This window comes from Carcharhinus amblyrhynchos, chromosome 9 (assembly GCF_965287045.1).
Source record: "Carcharhinus amblyrhynchos chromosome 9, sCarAmb.v2.hapA, whole genome shotgun sequence".
NCBI lineage: Eukaryota > Metazoa > Chordata > Chondrichthyes > Carcharhiniformes > Carcharhinidae > Carcharhinus > Carcharhinus amblyrhynchos.
In genome coordinates this window covers 59,596,094-59,619,706 of record NC_137332.1, presented here as the reverse complement: position 1 = coordinate 59,619,706, position 23,613 = coordinate 59,596,094, and the positions used below count along the sequence as shown (strand labels likewise).

Below are 23,613 nucleotides of genomic sequence, written 5' to 3'. Positions count from 1 at the left end.
GCAAGTATTTATCCCTATTTAGTTTACTCACATTAGGAGATGTAGCATTGACTATAGATGCATGGTCCTCCAGTGTGTTTTCATTTTAAATTAGGGAGGATGCAAAGGACTTTGGGAAAAATTGGGCATGATTTTCCATCCATTGACTGAAATTTACTGGCACTCATTATTAAAGGGCGTACATGAAGAATGATTATAAAAATGAAAAGTAGGATCTTCAACAAAAGACTGGTTAACATTTTAGGTATCAGTGCATCATCAGAACCTGCATCAATCACAGTTTTCCATTTTTGGTGCAATTTTCACAGGTCTGTGGTTGTCATGGATTCTAGTGGTACTTTCAACCTGGTCATGGAATCATAGAATCACTATGGTGTAGAAGGAGGCCATTTGGTCCATCAAGTCTGCACTGATGACAATCCAACCCAGCCCCTACCCCATATTTACCCTGCTAACCTCCTGACACTAATTGGCAATTTAGCATGGCCAATCACCTAACCTGGACATCTTTGGACTGTGGGAGGAAACTGGAGCACCCGGAGAACATGCAAACTCCACACAGACAGTGACTGAAGCTGGGAATCGAACCTGGTTCCTGGCGCTGTGAGGGAACAGTGCTAACCAGTGTGCCACTGTGCCACCCAAGAATCGTAGAATCCCTACAATGCAGAAAGATATAATTTGGCCCATCAAGTTTGCACCGACTCTCCAACATAGCATCTTACCCAAGCTCTATTCCCGTAACTCACATATTTACCCTGCTAATTCCCTGACCATTTGTCTGACTGATCCTAAAAAGCAGTGCATGATGGTCATTTGTGCTATCTTTTAAGAAATCCTCTCACATTCTAGGTAGCCACAGATGCTCACACTCCATCAGGAATTGCTGGATAGTTATCAGTCTTGGGAATCCTAGCTGATCCCTCTTCCCTTAGTTACAAGCTGCGAAGACTAATTATTGTTGCCCTTGCTGTGGACCAGGCTGAAATTGGATAACACAAAGCAGGATGCAAATCTTTCAGCTCCCTAGTCTGAATGATTCTGTGTCACACTAAACATTGTCTTTCACCAATCTCCTGAAAGTTGCTTTGCCCCTTTGCCCTCTCAGAGTTTCTGAGCATTATAAACAAAAAAACCCCAAAACATTGTAGATGTTGGAAATCAAAAGCAAAGATATAAACTACTGGGAACGCGCAGCAAGTCAGGCACTAATCAGTTGAGAAACCACAAGACACTTAATTTTCCAGTATAGAATTTTGTCCCAGAACTTCCGAGGAAAGATTTTATACAGAATTGTTTTGAGGAAAAGTATCAAAACAGAACTGATGTGAGGAGAGGCTTGATATAGAAATGTGATGAGGAAAGTTTTCAACAAAACTATTATAGGGACAAGTTTTAAACCTGAAATATCAACTGTCTCGTTATTTTCTCACGTGTTGCCTCTGCATTTCCCCATCAATCCTAAGTGGTTGATTAAGCTAAGTTTATTTTTTAGTCACAAGTAAGGCTTAACACGACAGTGAAGTTACTATAAAATTCCCCCAGTCGCCCACCGCCTGTTCGGGTCAATGTACCTATCAAGCACAGCTTTTGGACTGTGGCAGGAAACTGGAGCGCCCAGAGGGAACCCATGCAGATACGGAGAGAATGTGCAGACTCCGCACAGTGACCCAAGCCTGGAATCAAACTCGGGTCCCCGGCGCTACAAGGCAGCACTGCTAACCACTGTCCACCGCGTCGTAAAAGTAATCAATCGCCTTGAAGAGATGGTTGAAATGTTGGATTAAGAAAATTGACAATAATAATCAGGGAGTTTAAAGCACCGAGATAACGGCGCGATATTATTATCTGCGTGCAAATTCTCAACGTGCTGACGGACTCTGGGAATTGGCCGCACAGAAAATGCTCGCTAATTCCAATAATCAAGTGACATTTGTGTCAGCTTTTGAAGAGTTTTTGGAAATTGAGCCCAGAGACCAAATTGAATGCTGATGAATGAGTGAAATTCATGAATAGTGGTAGGATACATTTAAATTGCAGTTATTTTACATTGCACAGTGGCCGCTCCAAGCCCTACCCCGACATCCCCTACAGTGTGTGTCGGTGTTGCACTGAGTTGTTGAGGATGAGCCTGTCCCTGGTTCACTGCTCCGCGCGGGTACCGCCCCCTCACGGGTCCCCGCCCACGCTCTGCTGTGATTGGCGGAACGCGCTCAGACTCAGTTCCGATTGGCTGCTCTCACTGTCAATCAGCATGGCTGTCCCCGCCCTGTCCCCGTCGCTCTTCCCGGGGCCGCGAGCCAGGAGCACAGCTCGGAACATTGTGGGAGTCTGCACTGCACTCCGCATCTTATTTCAGGCGATGTTCTCAATCAGGTACCTCTTCTTATACATTTATATCAACTGATCTTTTTTAAGTATCAAGGAAATACCCATATCAAGTCACACAGAGCTATATGAAATCTCATATGCAGAGTATGTTTTTGTATACCCGCTGCTGCTTTACATCAACATTTGTTAATTCACTCAGAAGTAGCAGCTTGTATTGGGCTAGTTATGTATTAGCAATGCTAAGAAATTGTACAAAGTATTCTATTGAGAGAAATATTGTCTGCGTTTCATGTGGGACATGTGTCTTATAAATCTGAGCTACTCAGGTGCAAATATTTATCTTTAACTTGTGTGCTTAATACTCGTTGGGCAAAATATTCTACCTCTGTGGATTTGTTAATAGCTTGGCTTAGAGGTTTATGGATTTGGTTATGGGCTTGCATGCATGCCAGATATAGGAGTGACCAAAAAGAAGCTTGTGCACAAATGTTTCGACAATTTAAATTATAAAATGTTATATGTTAACTCCAACCTAACCCTTCATGGAAGGGCTTATTTCATGATATTAATGTGGGCTGTGTTTCTATTGTAAGCCAGGTTGGCATCAAGGTAGGGCTGATTTGTACCAAAATTTGATAAGTAAATATGATACTTATTGTAAACTCAGCAGCAAATGGATGTCTGAGATCGTAATCTCGGATAAAAACGTTTGTACCTTGATTGAGGTGTCAGAGGGGGTTCCAGAGCTAGTAGCTCTGGAGGAGAAAATTGAATCTAAAGTAAATTCATTTTGGAATAACACAAGAAAGTTCCCCTTTGCTTTGATGAAGTCATTACAATATAATGCCATGGTAATATTGTGTATTAAACCTCCATTAGTCACCACTGAAAGTAATACACATATGGCATGTACAGACTCTGAAATGGATGAATAAAATAATTAGGGCCGATCTGTAACCACAGGGTATGAGGCATTGCACTGTAAAAAAAAAAGTTTGAAAGCTGGATAGAAACTTAATGCTTCCTAATCCAAAAAATATTGTTCAAAGCTGCATGTCGCTCTCTAAAGACATCACAATATGTTTTAACAATACACATAGGTTTAAATTGATGACAGTTTTCTTAAAACATACTTCTTGTCCATTATAAAAATACTTAGATTTTCAAGTTCAGTTTTAAAAGTATGCCATTTAATGCCCAGCATCATGAACATACTCTTTGCCCCTTGATTTCAGGTTCCATGATTGGCACAAAGTTGTGAGCAAATAAATAAAAGACGACTTCACAAGAGAACAAACAGTAGGTTTTAGAAATTGCTGTGTGCTGAAAAAAATTCAGAGCCAATGAGGTTTTTAAGCTGCCATCGTTAAATAGGAAAAACACCAGCAAGGATTACAACTTTGTAGATCTTTGGTCAAAATTTGAAGATTGTCCCAAATGTCTCAGAAGTGCCACATATGTTAGAATGCCAGGGCCCATACATTAGCTAAAGGTAAATATGTTAATGTTGAAATCAAATGTTAAAGATCAAAGAATTTTGGTAATGTATTCAAAAAATGTACTGTTTGGTTACATTTGTTCTCTTCTGTGTGAAAAGTGTAAGGTGTCCACTAAGTGTGAGAATAGTTTTGCTCTTTAACTGACTGAGATCAACTGTTTGAAATCTGTTGCCTATTACATGTGAGTTTATGGGTGGCAATCAGATGAAGCTAGAATCCCCCCATGATTTTACCTCGTCTTCCACAAAAGTTTTTGACTCCTGCTTCGTGTTGGTTCAGACTTGCAGCTACACTTCTGGTAACTCACTTCAATGACTATTCCTCACAACCCTTAATCGACAAAATATCAGCAAACTATCTAACCATGGGAAGGAGACTGATCCTTCCCTCATCCAGAATCCATGCATATGCCTTTTCCAGCAGGAACTACTGGATTATGATCGGGGTGGCAATTTGGTTGTTTGGTTGAGATTATTCCTCAGGGTAGTGGGGAAATAATGAGTGTCCAGTTGAAGGAGAATGAGAATTTAAAATAAACAGTTTACATAAGAACATCTGGCCCCTTGAGCCTGCTGTGCCATTCAGTAAGATCGTGGCTGATCTTTTTGTGGATTCAGCTCCACTTACCCGCCTACTCACCATAACCCTTAATTCCTTGACTGTTCAAAAATTTATCTATCCTCACCTTAAAAATATTCAATGAGGTAGCCTCAACTGCTTCACTGGGCAGGGAATTCTACAGATTCACAACCCTTTGTGTGAAGAAGTTCCTGCTCAACTCAGTCCTAAATCTGCTCCCGCTTATTTTGAGGCTATGCCCCCTCGATCTAGTTTTACCCACCAGTGAAAACAACTTCCTTGCCTCTTTTTTAGCTATTCCCTTCATAATCTTATATGTTTCTATAAGGTATCCTCTTTCTTCTGAATTCCAATGAATATAGCCCAGGTCTACTCAGTCTCTCCTCATAAGCCAACCCTCTCAACTCCAGAATCAACCTAGTGAATCTTCTCTGCACCCCTCCAGTGTCAGTATATTCTTTCTGGAGAGCAAAACTGTACACAGCACTCCAGGTGTGGCCTCACCAGCACCTTCTACAGCTGCAACATAATCTCATTGTTTTTAAACTCCATCCCTCTAGCAATGAAGGACAAAATTCCATTTGCCTTCTTAATTTCCTGCTGTACCTGCAAACCAACTCCTTGAGATTCCTGCACAAGGACACCCAGGTCTCTCTGCACAGCAGCATGCTGCAATTTTTTATCATTTAAATAATAGTCCATTTTGCTGTTATTCCTACCAAAATGGATGACCTCACATTTACCAACATTGTACTCCATCTGCCAGACTCTCGCCCACTCAATTAGATTATATATATCCCTTTGCAGACTTTCAGCATCCTCTGCACACTTTGCTCTTCCACCCATCTTAGTGTCATCTGAGAATTTTGACACAATACACTTGGTCCCCAATTCCAAATCATCTATGTAAATCATAAACAATTGTGGTCCCAACACTGGTCCCTAAGGCATACTACTAGTCACTGAAAAACACGCATTTACCCCACTCTTTGCTTTCTGTTAGTTAACCAATCCTCTATCCATGCTAATACATTACGAGTAACACTGTGCACCTTTATTTTATGTAGCAGTCTTTGTTGCGGCGCCTTGTCAAATGCCTTCTGGAAATCCAAATACACCACATTCACAGGTGCCCCTTTGTCCAGTGCACATGTAATTTTGCCAAAGAATTCCACCAAATTAGTCAAACTAATGCCCTTCATGAACCCATGCTGCGTCTTACCAATGGGACAATTTATATCCAGATGTCTCGCTATTTCTTCCTTGATGACAGATTCAAGCATTTTCCTTACTACAGAAGTTAAGCTAACTGGCCTATAGTTATTTGCCTTTTGTCTACCTCCTTTTTTAAACAGTGGCATCAAATTTGCTGTCTTCCAATCTGTGGGAACCACCCCAGATTCCAACAAATTTTGGTAAATTACACTAGTGCATTTGCTATTTCTCCCGCTTTTTTTAGTACCCTGGAATGCATTCCATCAGGACCAGGAGACTTGTCTACTTTTAGCCGTATTAACTTGCCCAACACTTGCCTCTTTCGCGATAATAGTTTCTAGGTCCTCACCTGCCATAGCCTTCCTGTCATCAGTTTTTGGCATGTTATTTGTGTCTTCCACTGTGAAGAGCAACACAAAATACCTGTTCAATGTTTCAGCCATTTTTTCATTTCCAGTTATTACATCTCCCTTCTCGTCCTCTAAAGGACTAATGTTTACTTTCGCCACTCTTTTTCGTTTTTGCTATCTGTTTTTATATTTTGAGCTAGTTTACTCTCATAATCCATTTTACTTTTATAGTTTTTTACATGGCTTTCTGCTGACCTTTAAAGATTTCCCAATCCTTTTAAAGGTTCCCACTAATCTTTGCCACTTCGTCTGCATTTTCTTTCAATTTGATACCCTCCTTTATTACCTTAGATATCCATGGCTGAATACCTTTTTTTCTACAGTCCTTCCTTATCACTGGTATATACTTTTGCTGAGCACTGTGAAAGGTCGCTTTGAAAGTCCTCCACTGTTCTCAATTGTCCCACCATAAAGTTTTTGTTCCCAGTTGACCTTAGCCAACTCCTCCCTCATCTCTTTATAGTCTCCTTTGTTTAAGCACAAGATACTGGTATTGGATTTCACCTTCTCACACTCCATCTGTATTTTAAATTCAACCATACTGTGATCAGTTCTTCCAAAAGGATCCCTAACTACAAAATCATTAATTATTCCCATCTCATTACTTAGGACCAGATCTAGGATAGCTTGCTCCCTTTGTTGGATGTAAACATGTTGTTAAGGCTAGCATTTTTTGTCCATCCTGAATTTCCCTTGAGAAGGCAGTGGGAAGCTGCCTTCTTGGACTACCTTAGACCATTGGTGTAGGTACTCCTAGAATGCTGTTAGAAGGGAGTTCTAGGATTTTGATAGGGTTATGAAATAACAGTGATATATTTTTGACTCTGGATCATGTGTAACTTGGAGTGGTGTTCCCCTACATGTTCTGCCCTCAATATTCTAGGAGGTAAAGGTAACCAATTTGGAAAGTGCTGTTGAAGAAGCCCTGACTAATTGCTGCAGTGCACCTTATAGCTGGTATACACCACTGCCATGATATGCTGTAGGTAGAAGGAAAGAGTGTGGTTTATGGGCACCAGTCAAAGGAGCTGGTTTATCCTAAATGGTGTTGAGCTTTTTGTTGTTTGATCTCCATTCATTCAGAGGAGTGTTCCATCACACTCCTGATTTGTGTCTTTTGAATGGTGGAGAGGCTTGATGGAGTCAGCAAGTTACATGCTGCAGAATATCCAGCCTCTGACCTCATCCTTTTGCCATTGTATATATGTAGCTAGTCCACTTAGCTTTTTAGTAAATGGTGTGCTTGCTGGATGTTGATGGTGACGTTTTAGCAAGTCAAATACTATTGCATGTGAAGGAGGGTTGGTTTCTTGTTGGCGATGATCATTGGTGTGGTGTGTTACGTGCCATTTATCAGCCCAAACCAGGTTGTTCAGGTCTTGTTACAGGTTTTGAATGGACCACTTCTTTATCTGAGGAGTTGCAAATGAAACTGAATGTTGCGAAGTCATTAGTGAAAAACCCTAGTTCTGACCTTATGATGGGGGGAAAGTTATTGATGAAGAGGCTGAAGATGGTTGAGCCTAGGACACTATCCTGAGGAACACAGTCATTGTGCTAAGGCTGAGATGGTTGGCCTCCATTTTCCACAACCATCATCCTTTGTGTTAGATATGACTCTAACCATTGGAAAGTTTTCCATCTGATTCCCATTGACTTCAATTTAGCCAGAACTTGATACCACACTTGGTCAAAATCTGCCTTAATGCCAATGTGATTCTAACCAACCTCTAGAATTCAAGTTCTTTGTCCGTGACATCCAGAGCTGAGTGGCTTGGTGGACTGCAAACTGAGCTTGACAGTACTGTCAATAATATCTCCCATCACCTTGCTGATGATTAAGAGAAGAAAATGTGCGGTTAATGCTCAGATTGCCTTGATCCTGACTTTTTGAGGATATGCCATAGTGAGGCTAATTTTCCACTTTGTTGAGTAAATACCAGTGTTCTATTTGTACTGGAAGAGCTTGGCTAAGGATGGAGCTAATCTTGGAGCATAAGTATTCAGCACTACAGGGGGGCTGTTGTGGAGTCTACAATCATTGCTGATCCAGTGTCTTCAGCCAGTTCTTGATATCACATGCAGTGAATAAATTTTGGCTGAAGGCTGACATCTGTGATTCTGGGAACACAGGTGGAGTCTGAGATGATCACCCACTTGGCACTTCTGGATGAAGACTGTTAGAATCATAGATTCCATACAGTGCTGAAGAAGGCCATTTGGTCCATTGAACCTGCACCAACAACCTGTAACCCCATGTGCCTACCCTGCTAGTCCCCCGACACTGTGGGAAATTTATCATGGCCAGTCAACCTAACCTGCGTATCTTTGGACTGTAGAAAGAAACCAGAGCATGTTGGGGGTAACCCTCACAGACATGGGGAGAATGTGCAAACTCCACACAGACAGTGACCTAAGGCCAGAATTGAACCCTGATCCCTGGCACTGTGAGCAGTAGTGCTAACCACTGTCACCTGTGTTGAAAATGCATCAGTCTTGTGTGGGTTGGGTCTCCATTTGCTTAATACTATGCCAGTTTGGACATTATTTTACTGAGCCACTGATGGGAAGGGGGGATGAATCCATCTCATAAATCACTTTTAAGCACTCAAACGAACTATCAGTTCAACACTGAATATTGTTATGTTTAGTAGGGTTAGTTATAACTTTCTTTTGTTCATGTGAGGAGTGATATGTAAATACTTGCTGTTGTCTGAGATTATACAAGCAGTTAAGAATTGAAGTGTTGAAGTCCAAATGTTAACTTCTGGAACTATTCAATTTTATGGTATAAATGTAAAAAAAAATTCAGAAAGACAGGTGTTCCTTTGATGTGGAAGTGACAGTGCTGCAGGATTGTTTAATATTGTTATTATTTTGCATTTATACTTTTTAAAATATATTTTTATTGAATATTTTTCCTTTTTTTTACAAATAACACGATAAACTATCAGAAATGGGTACAGTACAGCAAGATCATTTTCAAACAAGTACATACATGTAAAAAGAGACAGAAAAAAAATTAGTTGTTTTGGATTATTTGTTGTCCCCAGCGCCTCCCATCATATAAGTAAGGAAAGGATTTATCGAAAGATTGGGGGGATATTGGGATAATAGGATACAGCCACAATTGGTTCAGCGGTGCGTACAGGATAACAGCGACAGAACAACAGAACATATAGGAAACCATGTAGGGATACATTAGACAATGCAGAACCCATAACTTTAAGGTGAGGGTCTCATACCTTATGGAATGTATCCAGTTTAGCTCAAAGTAAACAAGTGAAGAATTCCACTGGTACACATTCCAGAATGATTTTTATACCCATTCTGAATTGAACGGAACTTATTGCTAATCCATGGACAAAGGATATTCTTCCATGCTGTAGATGTTAGGATATTGTACAGCCTTTTCCCATTCACATCATTAATATCTTTGTCTGGGAGACCCAGTATCAGATACAAGAGATTGAACTCTATGGACATATCAAAGATCCTCTCAGAGTCTTTAAGAACATTACACAAAAATGCTTTAATCTTGATAGGGGACCAAAACAATGCAGATAATCCCCCTGTGTCCACCTTCCATTTCTGGCACAGTGAAGATATGGCCAGGTCAAAGCTGTGCCACAAGGTTGGAGTAATATAGAGATGGTGCAATATCTTAAATTGAGTTTCTTTTGTTCTATTATAAACTGAAAATTTCGTGGCACATTCCCAGATTCACCCCATGTCTCCTCATAAATATTTACTTCAAGGTCTCTGTCCTAAAATCACACCGCGTCCAATATATTTTCACACAATCTAGAACAGAGTGTCATAAAATTTATCTAAATGCCTAGGCTCCACAAATAGCAAGATATTTTCCACTGGGGAAATCTTAGTATCAAAAAGTTGTCTTATTAAGGATAAAATCCCTAAGTGGCAAGTATCTAAAAAGGAAGTATTTTGGAATATCAAACTGCTGACATAGCTGCTCAAAAGATAACAGGGTAGCACAGTCAAGTGCATCACCGAGTCTACAGAGATCTCTGTCACTCCAAATATCAACACTATGGTTTATAATATCAGGTGGGAAATCTGGGTTACCTTGAATGGGAGAAAGAGTGAAAGTTAAATTAGATCTCCTCCCCAACTCATAGCCTCCAAACCTTCACAGTGTTAATAACAATAGGATTATCACACTAATTTAGTACCACCTTAGGATCCCTAAGAAATAAAAGTGATTTTCAGGAATACAAGGAATGATTAACTCCAACATCAGGCAATATGGATGAACGGTCTCCCTTAACCCATTCATGCATAAATCTTAAGTGGGAAGCTAACCAATACAGCTTATTACTTGGCATTCCTAGCCCTCTTGAATCAGGCAACTGCAGCTTAGCTAATTTTAAATTAAGTTTCTTCTTGTTCCAAACAAAAGAACTTGAGTGACCCATAAATATCTTTAAGGACCTTAGCAGACAACAGGATAGCTAGCATTTGCAAAGGATTAAGTAGTCTAGGTAACACATTTATCTTAATCAAAGCAATTCTATTCAACCACTGGTAAAGATGACCAATAATGTAGATTTCACTTAATAGAGGACAGTAATGAAGAAAGTTTTACCTTATATAACTGCGGAAAACCAGGGAATATGAATATTTACATAAGTGAACCCTGATGGGGACCATCTGAAGGAAAAACGAGAAGAGGGAGAGGGTCTATCCCTTAACTTGCCCAGGGACATAGCCTCCAATTTCATGAAGTTAATCTTATAGGCCAAGAAAAGACTAAATCTAGCTACCAAGTCAATAATAGCAGGAACAGAAACACTCGGCTCTGAAACAAACAGCAACATATCCACATAGTGAAATTTTATGCCGCCTACCTCCACTAGACAACCCATACACATAGGGATCTTGTCTAATGGCTTCCATTGAAGGACCTGGACCAAGGGTGGGTCCCCTTAAGAAGCAATTGTCAAGAGAGTGGAGCGTGGCCAGAGATCAAAGTACTGCCTATAATACAAGAGGTTACTGAATGCAGGTTCATATTTGGCAGAAAGAAATAGTCAATACTGGCATGACACAGATGAGGGACTGAAAAAAAAGTGAACTTTTATCATTGGATTCAGAGTTCTCCACTCATCCCAATAACCTACCTCTTGACAAGCCAAAGCCAATGTCCCAGCTTGCTGCATAGAAGGGATCCTTGCAACAGGAAGTTTGTCAATTAGTGGATTAAGATATCAATTAAAGTCACCATCAAGAAGTGAGTAATCGGATGTCAGTTAAGCAAACAATTAGGATGACTCTAGATGTTCATTATCATCACATTCTGCCCATATACCAGCCCCTTAACTACATACCTACCTCCTTTGTCTTAAACGCAGCTTCCTAAACTAAAAGGCAGATTCTCAATAACCAATAACGCAACTCCTCGACTGTTGGCCCACCCAGTCCCTCTTGAGTTTGAGATGCCCGCTGTCAGCCTGATGAGTTTCCTGCAACACAGCTATGTCAACTTCCTCCTTTTTAAAAAGAGACAAAATCTTCTTTCTCTTAATAGGGTGATGAATTCTCCACACATTCCAGGAGCAAATCTTTAAAGTAGCTGCTGTCATTGCCTATTCAACCACAAAAAATTTAGGATACCAGCACAGCCAAAATGGCAGTTAAACCACCAAAGATTTTTGCACCATGCTTGGGCGTGCACCAAAGGATATTTTCACCATCCTAGCCACCGTGGAGGTGCCAATGATGCAATACAAGTATTTTTCCGGGAGATATAGCCTGTTTGTAGCATACAGGAGTTAATGAGAGATTCTATTACCCTAAAGCAACTGAAGCGCAAAAAATACGCAAGCCCATAAGTTCTATGGGGGAGGGAGGTGGTTTCCTCATTTGCTGTGAAGATACCTCCATAATTAAACACCTCCTGAAGTGACTCTACTCATTTTAACCATGATTGTATTAAAGGACCTCAAGTGAGAAAATCCCCTACTATGTATGCCAGGATTATAAAATGAGAAGATGGATAAAAATCCCACAGCTCTACTACCACACAACCTACACAACGCACTTCCCAAAAACAAGTAGTACGTTGCGGGGTGCATTCCAGAAAGATAAATGGGTGTCTCTGGATGACCTCAGGAATGGGCATGCCCAGCCTGCAATGCCCACATCCCATGAACAAATACAGAAAAAACATTCACCTCAGAGCTCAGTTATAGGATTGCCCCTATCAATATGAAAAAAGAGCACTGTGTAGGATCAACACAAGGATATAGTTATAGTGGATAAAGTCCAGAATTAATGAGGAACTGTGGATTGCAACTCCGAACCAATGCCTTTCACAGATCCTAAAAAAAGCTAAAGCTTCCAGGAGTTGCAACACTGAAAATGCCCATAATGTGGAGAGATGGTCTGCTGGGGTCTCTGTTCCTGATTGCTGTCCAGTTACCCTATTTAGAAAATGTGGTCTGTGGGTGTTGGGTTGGGAACAGAGTTAAGTTTAGCTCTGACACCTCATATGGTGAAGTAGTTGAAAGATGCTTACCTCCTGACTCACAGGTGAAGATCAGTTACTTGTACCGAGGTACATTTGGAATCGTACTCCAGCAGAATTCAGCTCACTTTGGGGACAGGGGCAGGGGAAAAGGGAAAAGTTTAAGATCTGTTTGTTCAGACATGTTGCATTTGCTAATATTTCTTTTTTGAAAGATACACTATTTAAACATCTTTTCCAAATATATTTTTGATAGGAGTTATGCTGTGAAGGCTTAAAAGGATCAGAATATGCACAGTGGGAGTACTGCATCCCAAGCCTTTGGGATGATCAATGGACACCGAATGCCTGCATTGAGGGATTATTCAAGAATGACTTCTTCAGCAAGCAATAAAACTCTTAGCATGGTTTCAGAAAATTCTTCTCCCAATGGAAATAAAAAGCCTTGCAACAACAACCAAGCTGGTGTTGTACCCCAGAGGACGCTGACAGGAGATGCGATTCATTTACTGTGCGTAAGTCCCAAGGGACAAGATGTACTGGAGGAGTTCCAAATCCCAAATAAGACGCATAGCCCTAAACCTTCTAAGCAGTGCTTCCTTGTCAAGAATCACAACAATAAAGGTAAGGGGTCCTTCCAGGAATTATGACAACTATTTGGGAGTGTACACTGTCCCCAGTAACATTTAAATGCAAAAGAAATATATATAGCTGCAGTAGCCATGGTCAATTTGTTGGAAATTGCTGCAAACCACACAATACAAACTGAAATTATTGGAAGATAAACATGTTTATTGAGATTATGCTCTATTTAGGTACATATGTAGCTGAAGACAAGCTCCAGCAGGAACTGATTAGCTCAACTTCCATTTTAATCCTTGGATTGCAATATGAGAGTTTCCTTTCAGTAATGCAGTTTCACGTTTAAGTTTGGAAGTAATGTATATCCTGTTGGACGAGTGAGCAGCAAATTTATGAACTACTGCTGTAAATGTGCACCTTAAGAAGTGCAGGAAAGCAAATGCCAACTCATTGGTGACGTGGAGTGCATCCTCTAATAGTATGGAAAAAATAGACAAACGCAATTGTAGGGAAAGTAAACTATCACACACCAGACTGCATCATGTAGTTTGTAGGTGCCAAAGAGCTTTATTAAGATAAAGTATGAGATTTTAGTGCTTGTTTCTTAGGAGCAATATTTAAAACATTAAGATATCAGTTACTTATTTATGTGATTTGGAAAGATGCTTTTTCACAGCTCAGATTCTCTCCACTGCTCTCCTCTCCTCCTCTCATCTCTTGCCTCCACATTTCCTCCCTCCCCTCTTTTCCTATTCACTCAGTTCATCTCCTCTCTCCTCTCATCATTACTCCTCTTTCGACTCCCCTCCTTTTCATTCCTCTCTACCACACTCCATGATACGGATACTCTTCCAGGAGTACAGTTCCATGGATGGCAGCAACCCTCTGGTATTTTCACCCAAGTGACATTTTTCATGTGCAAATTCAGACAGTGATTGCCAGCAGGCCATCTTACCATCGTGAGATAAGTTAGGCCAAGCCTATGCCTGTCCTCTTTACTCCCTTTATTTCAGGGGTTACTGAATAAAGAACAAAGAAAATTATAGCACATGAACAGGCCCTTCGGCTCTCAAAGCCTGCACAACCATACTGCCTGATTGAACTAAAACTCCCTACCCTTCCAGGGACCGTATCCCTGTATTCCCATCCTATTCACGTATTTGTCCAGATGCCCCTGAAAACTCACTGTTGTACCTGCTTCTACTACCTGCCCCGACAGCAAGTTCCAGGCACCCACCACCCTCTGTAAAAAAAAAACTTGCTTTGTACATCTCCTTTAAACCTTGCTCCTTGCATCTTAAACCTATGCCCCCTAATAATTGATTCTTCCACCTTGGGGAAAAAGCTTCTGACTATCCACTTTGTCCATGCCTCTCATAATCTTGTATACTTCTATCAGGTTGCTCCTCAACCTCTGTCCAGCCCAGTGAGAGCAAACCAAATTTCTCCAACTTCTCCTCATAGCTAATGCCCTCCATGCCAGGCAACATCCTGGTAAATCTTTTCTGTATCCTCTCCAAAGCCTCCACATCCTTCTGGTAGTGTGGCGACCAGAATTGAACACTATATTCCAAGTGCGGCCTTACTAAGGTTTTATAACCTGACTTGACTTGCCAATTTTTAAACTCAATACCCCTGCTGATGAAGGCAAGCATCCATATGCCCTCTTGACTATCTTCTCCACCTGTATTGCCACTTTCAGTGACCTGTGTACCTGTACATCCAGATCCTTCTGCCTATCAATACTCTTAATCCATACTCTGCCATTTACTGTATATTTCGTATCTTTATTGAAGTTTCCAAAATGCATTATTTACACTTGTCTGGATTAAACTCCATCTGCCATTTCTCCACCCAAGCCTCCAACTGATCTATATCCTGCTGTATCCTCTGATGGTCCTCATTGCAATCCGCAAATCCACCAACCTTTGTCATCTGCAAACTTACTAATCAAGCCAGTTACATTTTCCTCCGAGTCATTTATATATATTATGAACAGCAAAGGTCTCAGCACTGATCCCTGAGGAGTGTAACTTGTCACAGCCCTCCATCCAGGAATGCACCCTTCTACTGCTACCCTTTGTCTTCTGTGACTGAGCCAGTTCTGTATCCACCTTGCCAGCTTATTTCTGATCCCATGCAACTTCACCTTCTGCACCAATCTGCCATGAGGGACCTTGTCAAAGACCTTACTGAAGTCCATGTAGACAACATCCATTGCCTACCCTTATTAATCATCTTCATCACTACCTCAAAACTCGATCAAGTTAGTGAGACACGACCTCCCCATCACAAAACCATGTTGCCTCTCGCTAATACATCCACTTATTTCCAAGTGGGAGTAAATTCTGTCTCAAAGAATTCTGTTCAATAATTTCCTTACCACTGATGTAAGGCTCACTGGCCTGTAATTATCTGGATTATTCTTGCTAGCCTTCTCAAAGGGACAACGTTGGTTGTTCTCCAATCCTCTGGGACCTCCCCTATATCCAGTGAAGGTACAAACATTTCTCTCAAGGCCCCAGCAATTTACTCCCTTGCCTTTTTCAGTATTTTGGGGTATATCTCATCGGGTCCTGGGACTTATCTGCTTTAACGTTTCTCAAGAACCCCAATACCTCCTCCTTTTTGATCTCAACCTGACTCAAACTGTCTACACACCCTTTCTCAGGTTCATCACTGGCTAGTAACTTGGAGATAGAACTTTCCCCGCTGGTGAGTGCTAAGACCAATTATAGCACATCCATTTTTACTTTGGCTGGGAACAGCCAACACAACGTTGACCAGGGATTTAGCCTAGAGCCTCCTTGGCATGTTTGGCCCAGTAACATAATGGGTGATGTGTTCACTTACTGAGCCACTGAGTATTTCATCTGAAAAACATTTACCAGATTAAACTATTGATTGAGTGCTGTGCAAGATTGAGGATTGCACTAACATGAATCATCATCATAAAACAGACTCGTGCAATGGCTTTTAAAAGCCTATACTGTACAATAACGAATGTGCTTCCAATCTTTTTTTCTCATTCTGTAATATTGTTCTCTGAAGTTTTGATAGTAATTTACATTGGAAACATACTTTGCATCATACCAAACTGTGCTCACTATTTGAATTCACTGGATTTAATCTCACTTACAGAAACCCTGTGATTACAGAGTTTAGGATGTAGAACTGAATCATTAATATAATGAGAAGGTGACTGCTCTGCAATGTAAAGGGAACTACACTTCTTTGATTATGAGGAAAAGAAAATGATTCATAACTGAAGGAAACAATTGAAACTTGTGTTGATTAGTGCAATGGGTTACTATCAATTTAATCCCTGGACCTTTGTTTGATACACACCACAATGATGGAATAAAAGTTTCCTTTCTTTGTTGGTTACAAAGATTCAAGCCCAATGAATCTAAAGCAATCTCAACTCAGTTCATTATGGATGTGGACCAAAACACAAAACTACCTATCAGAAAGTATAGAATTAGTCTTGGTCATAGAGATCACAAGACAATTGGGTGGAAAAATGAAAATGTCACCCTAATGTAGCAGGAACTGCTCCTCTGAAGTTTTAAATCAGGCATCTTGTTTATAGATATATTTATAGCAAAGGAAACAATGGTCTAGATTTTGGTGGAGTAGGGTTGACTTTTTGGAGTAGGGTTTGACTTTTTCTTTTGAGCAAGAAATATTTTTGCCTTCCAAATTGCAAGTTAATAGAGAAGGGGACATCTCTTCATCTGTAACCAACAGTCTGTTCACTTATCTTAATATAGCACCTTGAATGCAATAAAACATCCCAAGGTACGTCACAGGAGCATTATGAAACAAAGTATGACACTGAGCCACATAATTAGATAAGATGACCAAAAGTTTGGTCAAAGAGTTAGATTTTAAGGAGTGTCATAAAGGAGAAAAGCAGGGTAGAGAAGTGAAGAGGTATAAAGAGGGAATTCCAAGGCCTAGAGCCTAGGCTGCTGAAGGTATAACTGATGATGGAGCAACTATAATCATAGATGCACAAGCAGTCAGAATTAGAGGAGTGCAAATATCTGAGAAGTGTGGAGCTGGAGGAGATTAAAGAATTAGGAAAGGGCAAGGCCATGGAGGGATTTGAAAACAAGGATGAGAATCTTAAAATCAAGACTTTGCTTGAACTGGAGCCAATCTAGGTCAACGTGCACAGGATCTCCGATGAATGGGATTCACAACATGGACAGCAGAGTTTTGGACCTCAGGTTCACAGAGCATAGAATGTGGGAGACCAGCCGGGAGTATTTTGGACTAGTCAAATCTAAAAGTAATGAAAGTATGAATGAGTGTTTTAGCGGCAGGTGAACAGAGAATTTCATAATTAATTGAAATTTAAGGATTAAGAGCAAAACAGAGGAATGACAGAGAAAAAAAGAGTGAATTTAAGTTTCTCCACCAAGCATCGTGCCAGAATCACAGGCACTCTTTTCCCCCTTGCCCTTCAAAGCCATCGTCCTCCTCCTTCAAAGCCATCATCTGCCGCTTCATAGGCATTGCCCTCCTCCTTCATGAGCATTGCCTCCCCCTACCCCTCTGCATAAGCATTGGTGTTTGCCCCCACCCCCCAATACACATAAGGGAAACCAACCCCAATGGGGCTCCCCAAAGGGCCTGCACTGGCACTGCTCCGGCACAGTTTGGCACTATTCCGGCACAGGCTGGCACTGTTGGGAGTTCCCCTGGACTGATTCCCCTTCTTATGTAGCTGTTGTAATATGGGATGAGTATTTAATGAGGGTAGCTCATGTAGCTGAGAATCACTTTAATAATGTGTAAATATGTTAAAATTTATCGAAAAGGGCAGGAACCTCGTTGCGACATCAGTGAGGGACAGGGAAATTTAGGAGACGAGATCTTGCCGGTGAGAATCTCATTTCCTTACTCTTATGGGATTTTGTGCCCAATGCAATTTGCATTCACCACGAGTGCAAAATCCAGCCTCCCCATTATCAAAAATATTTTTAAAATGAATAAACAAAAAAAATTTGCAAATTACAGTGGGTGGAAATTTTCTCTCCGTCCATGGTGTATTTCACAGTGGCAGAACACAGCTTGCTACTCACTGGCAGTGGAATCTTATGGTCCTGGTGTTGTCAATGGGGATTCCTATTGAATGCACACCTTGTCGCTGGGAAACCAATGACGGGGTACACTGTCATTGGGACAGTAAGGTCCTGCTGGCATAAACAGCAGCAAGATTTTGGGGTATGCCAGTCATCAAAATAAAAACAATCTTTTCTACTGCTATTTCTGAGGATAACCTGCCTATAAATATTCATTACAAGTTCACCAGCTCCCACAGCATCCTTGACTAGACTTCCTCATACCCTGCTTCCTGCAATGACTACATTCTGTTTTCCTAGTTTTTCAGTTTACGTCGCATCTGTTCTGATGACACTATCTTCCACAATGGCACTTCTGACCTGCCTTTCTTTTTACTCAGCTGAAGATTCCCCATCACTGGTTGACAAGACCCTCAAATGTGTCTGATCCATTTCCCACACTTCTGCCCTCACCTCTTCCCCTCTCGCTTGGAAGCATCTTCCACTTTTTTTGCCACCTCCAGTATAATGCCACCACTGAACATTCCTCCCATGTCAGCGTTCCAAAGGGACCATTTCCTCCGCATCACTCTGATCCATTCCTCTATACACATTCCCTTCCCACAGCACCTTCCCATGCAATCTCTTAACTGTTCGAAGCCTCAAATATTCCTCCCAGGTGAAGCAGCAGTTTAGTTGTATGTCTTTCAATTTGCTGTACTGTAATTACTGTAGTCTCCTCTACGCTGGGGTGATCAAATGCAGACCGAGTGACTGCTTTGAAGCTCAGTTTTGAAGCATAACCCCGACTTTCCAGCTGCTTACCATTTTAATTTGCCATCATGCTCATGCACACATTTCTGCCCTTAGATGCTACAATGTTCCAGTGAAGCCCAATGCAAGTTGGAGGAACAGCACTTCATCTTCTAATTACCTTCTGGACTCAATAATATGTTCAGCAACTTCAGACCACAAATTCAGTCCTCCACTTTGAATTGTTTTTTGCCGAGTGCCAGTCTTTATCTTGTGTTTGCTTTGATACTGAACTGACTTTTATTCTGCCATTAACTCTCACTCTGAATCTATGCTTTGTTTCTTTACCACAGCCATTACCACCCCCTTTTCCTCTTGGTCCATGACATCTTTGGTATTTAATGTCCCCTGCCCTCTAACCTATCCCTGATCTTTTTTGTTCGACCTGACCTTTCCCCTTTTTCAATCCATGACATTTCCATGTCTTTTCAGTTCTTGCGAAGAATCATATAAGATTCAAAGTGTTAACTTGCTCTCTCTGCAGATGCTGCCAGACTGGAGGCAAGATTTTCCATTCCTTCCCACTAATAGGATTTTCTGGTACCATTGAAGGTGACCCCCTGTGCTGGGTCCCCTGGCGGTGGGACAGGTGAATCTCACAAAATGCCACACACACTGGCAGGATCAGAGAAGGGATCAGAGAATCCCACCCGTGGCCTATGGCAAGCTGCCTCTGCCAAAAGAAAAACTCCTCGAGGGAGGGTGGGGCAGAAAATCTCACCTATTCTTTCAGCAACTTCTGCTTTTATTTCAGATACTCATCATCTGCTGTATTTGGTTTTATATCAGAATAATCTCCTGCACATGCATGTTTTCTTCTCCCTTGACTGACATTAGAGCTCAGGCCCACATTTTGTTAACACAGGTCACAAAATGTACCCTGTTGTCCCAACCTCAATGTTTACAAAAACTCTTAAGCCTGATTAACAGCTCTGGTTTCTTCAAAGGGAATAAATGGTCTGCAAAAAAGGAAGTGAAGAAACCTCAACTGTCAATCAGGCTAGAGTCTTTGTAAACATTGTGGTTAGGAACAATGAGGGTACTTGAGATGCATTCAAGCATGAAGGGAAAGATAAATAAACATAGCCTATTGGAAGCTGAGTAGAAATCCATTGAACTGTGAATCAAAGCCTATTTTAAAGCACTGCAGTATGAAATTGAGAGTAAAGTTTTTCAATGAAATAGAGAGGGTTTCAAATTTTCAAGGAAGGCTCAGAGACTTAAAATAAAAAAAAACTGACTATGTTGGGGCTAAGTGAACCTTCCCCACAGTGAAATTGACATCTCTCTGTCAGAGGACTTCAAAGGGTCTGCTCACACTTGTAGCTTTTGGCAGAGAGAAATGGACATCCCTACTGCTGTGATTTAAAAGCCTGACAACTCTCCAGAGGGCATGGAGATTAAAGTAAACAAGCCACTTCAAATTTTCATAGTTGACAAGCAGGAATGAAAATATTGATCACAAGGCTGCCTAAAATCAACACCCAAGGGTGATCTTCAGCTCTACTAGGGCTAGAAGGGGCTGTCCAGCCATGCAACTCTAATCCTGAGGGAGAATGGCAAACTCATCCTCTTGCCCCTAACCCAAGTCCCCCCAACTCCCAGGACCTTTTGGGACTCTTGCTCTGCAGTAACAGAGGGCTCATGGGCACTTTCTTTAGCTACCTCAGGGAGCAAGGCACCAGGCCAGAGTACCACTGCCAAGGCATGTGACCTGAAGTTGGGCTGCTTGATGGTCTGAGGGGGGCTGTAGAGGTCTTAGGGGGAAGGGGGTCTGAGAAGAGAAGGAGGCTGAAGGGGTGGTTGGAAGATGTCTCATTGAGTGGGGGGGGTGGAATGGTCAGGTCACGTTACCCTCATGCTGGCAAGATACGGTGAGGATGGTGGCCCATTAGTTGAGTGGTGGGGATAGGATTGGTGTTCCTCTGGTCAGCCATGTTGATCCTCTAGAAGGAACTCTTCAGTTGTAGGCAATAAAATAAAACAAAACTTACTCTGACTTATAAAATCAAAGAAAAGTATTTAATAAAGAAACTTCATTACTCCAACACTTGAGGCCTCACCCTGCGCCATTTCAAACTCCCTCCAATTCCCAGCAGATTCTTATTTATACTGAATCAGCTGTCAGCTAGCCAGCCAATTATTTTGTTATTGGTTACATAGTTTACTGGGGCAGCTGACCCTTATAACTTGTTACTATTGGTCACACTACAACAGATCCAACGTTATCATTGGTTACATTCTAACAAGCTGGAGATGTGGGTTTGAGTGTGGGTGTGTGTGTTTTGGGGGGGAGGGCTGGTGGAATACTGTCCATGAAGGTGGAGATTCGAGATTCAATCTCTGAATAGTGGGGCTGGTCAGCAGGTTACTTGCGATGCATATATTTAAATCTGTCACGTGGCTGAATCCCAACTGATGGATACACCCAGTACCAGCACGATTCATAGAATCCCTACACTGCAGAAGGAGGGCATTCAGCTCATTGAGTCTGCACCAACCCTGTGAAAGATCACTCTACTTAGGTCCACTCCTCCGTCATATCCCTGTAACCCTGCACATTTTCCATGGCCAATCTACTTAATTTACTCATTTTTGGATACTATGGGTCAATTTAGCATGGCCAGTCCACCTAATTCACGTCATCTTTTGACTGTGGGGGAAACTGGGGCACCCGGGGGAAACCCACGCAGACATGGGAAGAATGTACACACAGTCAGCCAAGGCTGGAATTGCACCTGGTCCCTGGCGCTGTGGGGCAGCCTTGCTAACCATTATGTCACCACCGCCAGTGAGAGAAGTTAGTCTGAGAATGGGTGAATCACAGCCTGGCATGTAGAGAAAGATTGAACACTCGAGGTGAGTCAAAGATAGAATTTTATCAACCTTTTGGTGATGTACTGGAGATGGGAAGGTTTTGGAGGAGCTGTGTTTTCTGCCTTCCCATTGCCATTTTGCCAGCAGTTGGAAAGCTGTCTAACTATCTGGCAGGAGCCAATTGAGCTTTTATGGTGGCCAATTAAGGATGATCCCACCCCTCCCCCATTTGATTGGGCCGGCAGCTCTTCACCTTTCTTGATCAGGGCGTCAGCAGTCAATAATGTGCCACCCTGGGAGCGTGCCTCCCTGCTTAAGATGTGTTGTCTTCTTAAGCAGGATCTCCTTTTGATGCCAGTAATAGCCAGATTCCAGCTGTTCCTATCAAATTCAGTCCTGGGTTTTCAAAGAGATATTCTTTATGCCCTGTCTAAAATCTACTGAAGGGCTGAAGCCAGAAATGGGAGCTGCATTCGCAAATTGGGAAGATTTGGTCTTTGTAGACCGAGAGGAAGGTTCCTTGATTTCTGCATTCTCAGCCCTTATCCTTTGAAACATTATATGGGGTGAATTTTCCAATTCCACCCTCCACGGGAATCATAGCGGGTGGGGGCTGACCATGGAAAGGCATGTTGACCTTGGGTGGGATTTTCCAGTTTTGGGGCAAGCATGGCCGGAATGCCCCACCCAATGTCTGAGAGCACAGCTCGCCACTGGGGGCATGGCATTGCAGAATTTAAAAAGTTGTTACAGGGTATAGCTGTGTTTGACCGGAAAGAGGAAACCAAACTCCTTCAATGTAATAGAGAAGATGTGAGACTTTAACATAAGGAAAGATGTGAGGCTGTCTAAAAACATCAATCATTGAAGAAGGAGTAAGTGTAGAACCATCAAAGCAATTTCAGGCAGTTGTGGAGGCTTGCTGGATGAATGAAGAAACTCAAAGTTGTTCAAAATTTGAAAGAAATGATATATCCTGCACCCCAATAGAGGGCTTGGAGATGAAATTGGAGTGGTTCAACTATTGAACTGTAAAATGCACTGTTGAGCGAAGGAGTGGATATGTTGGATGTTGAATGTATCAGTGGCTGAGGTCTTTGATGTGAAGAAGGAACAGAGTGGAGAGGATGATAGACCATTTAGAACTCCTGTGTTAATGGGAAAAATATTTATTGAAATACAGCTGCATTTAAGCAGTTTAGTGCAGCAGTGTAGATGGAGGGATGTAGTTTATTATGTGGTAAGTACATGGATATAATTTGTTACAGTGCAGCTGTAGGTTTGATAGAATTTATAGTGTTACAGGTGCCTGGGTATAGTGCTTTGTATTACAGATTTGTGGCAAGAGAGAGTGCAGTTAATTACTTCACAGATGTTTGCACAGTTGTTCTGAGTATAATGAATTGAAGATCTAAGTGCCCAGCACATTATTACTTTCTGCAATGAAAGGAAAAGCACAAAGCAATGTTTTTCTTGATTGGTGTTTCATTAGCCAAACAAAAAAATCTAGACATCCCTGGTCTCAATTGCTTTGGATAATTGACATTTCTACTGTAACCACAATCCAACTAAACGCAGACAATGAAACCAAACAAGAGCTGATTCACCCGAAATTATTGCAGAAAGGAACAGAGGAAACTATTGTGTAATAAACTTATAAGGCACAGTAAATAAGTTAGCTTTACGCTAATTAAATTACAGTATGAAAAAGATTTTTGGCTTTAAATTATTACATTTTGATGATTGAATTGTGCATGTGGGAGGTAGAAAGACATTAAGAAAGAATTTTGATCTAAGGTTTGTAT

The 23,613-nt window shown here is 41.4% G+C and overlaps 1 protein-coding gene across 1 annotated transcript in view; it reads left to right on the top strand.

Moving 5' to 3' along the window:
* The first annotated feature begins 2,309 nt into the window (after nt 1–2,309).
* The window catches only part of LOC145347848 (zinc finger protein GLIS3-like), a 370,782-nt gene continuing 349,478 nt past the window's right edge, over nt 2,310–23,613 (top strand). The window contains exons 1-2 of the mRNA XM_080195761.1: nt 2,310–2,376; nt 12,781–13,148. Of these exons, the coding sequence (XP_080051887.1) occupies nt 12,815–13,148 (334 nt within the window). The 5' untranslated portion in view covers nt 2,310–2,376; nt 12,781–12,814. The remainder of the gene's footprint in view (nt 2,377–12,780; nt 13,149–23,613) is intronic.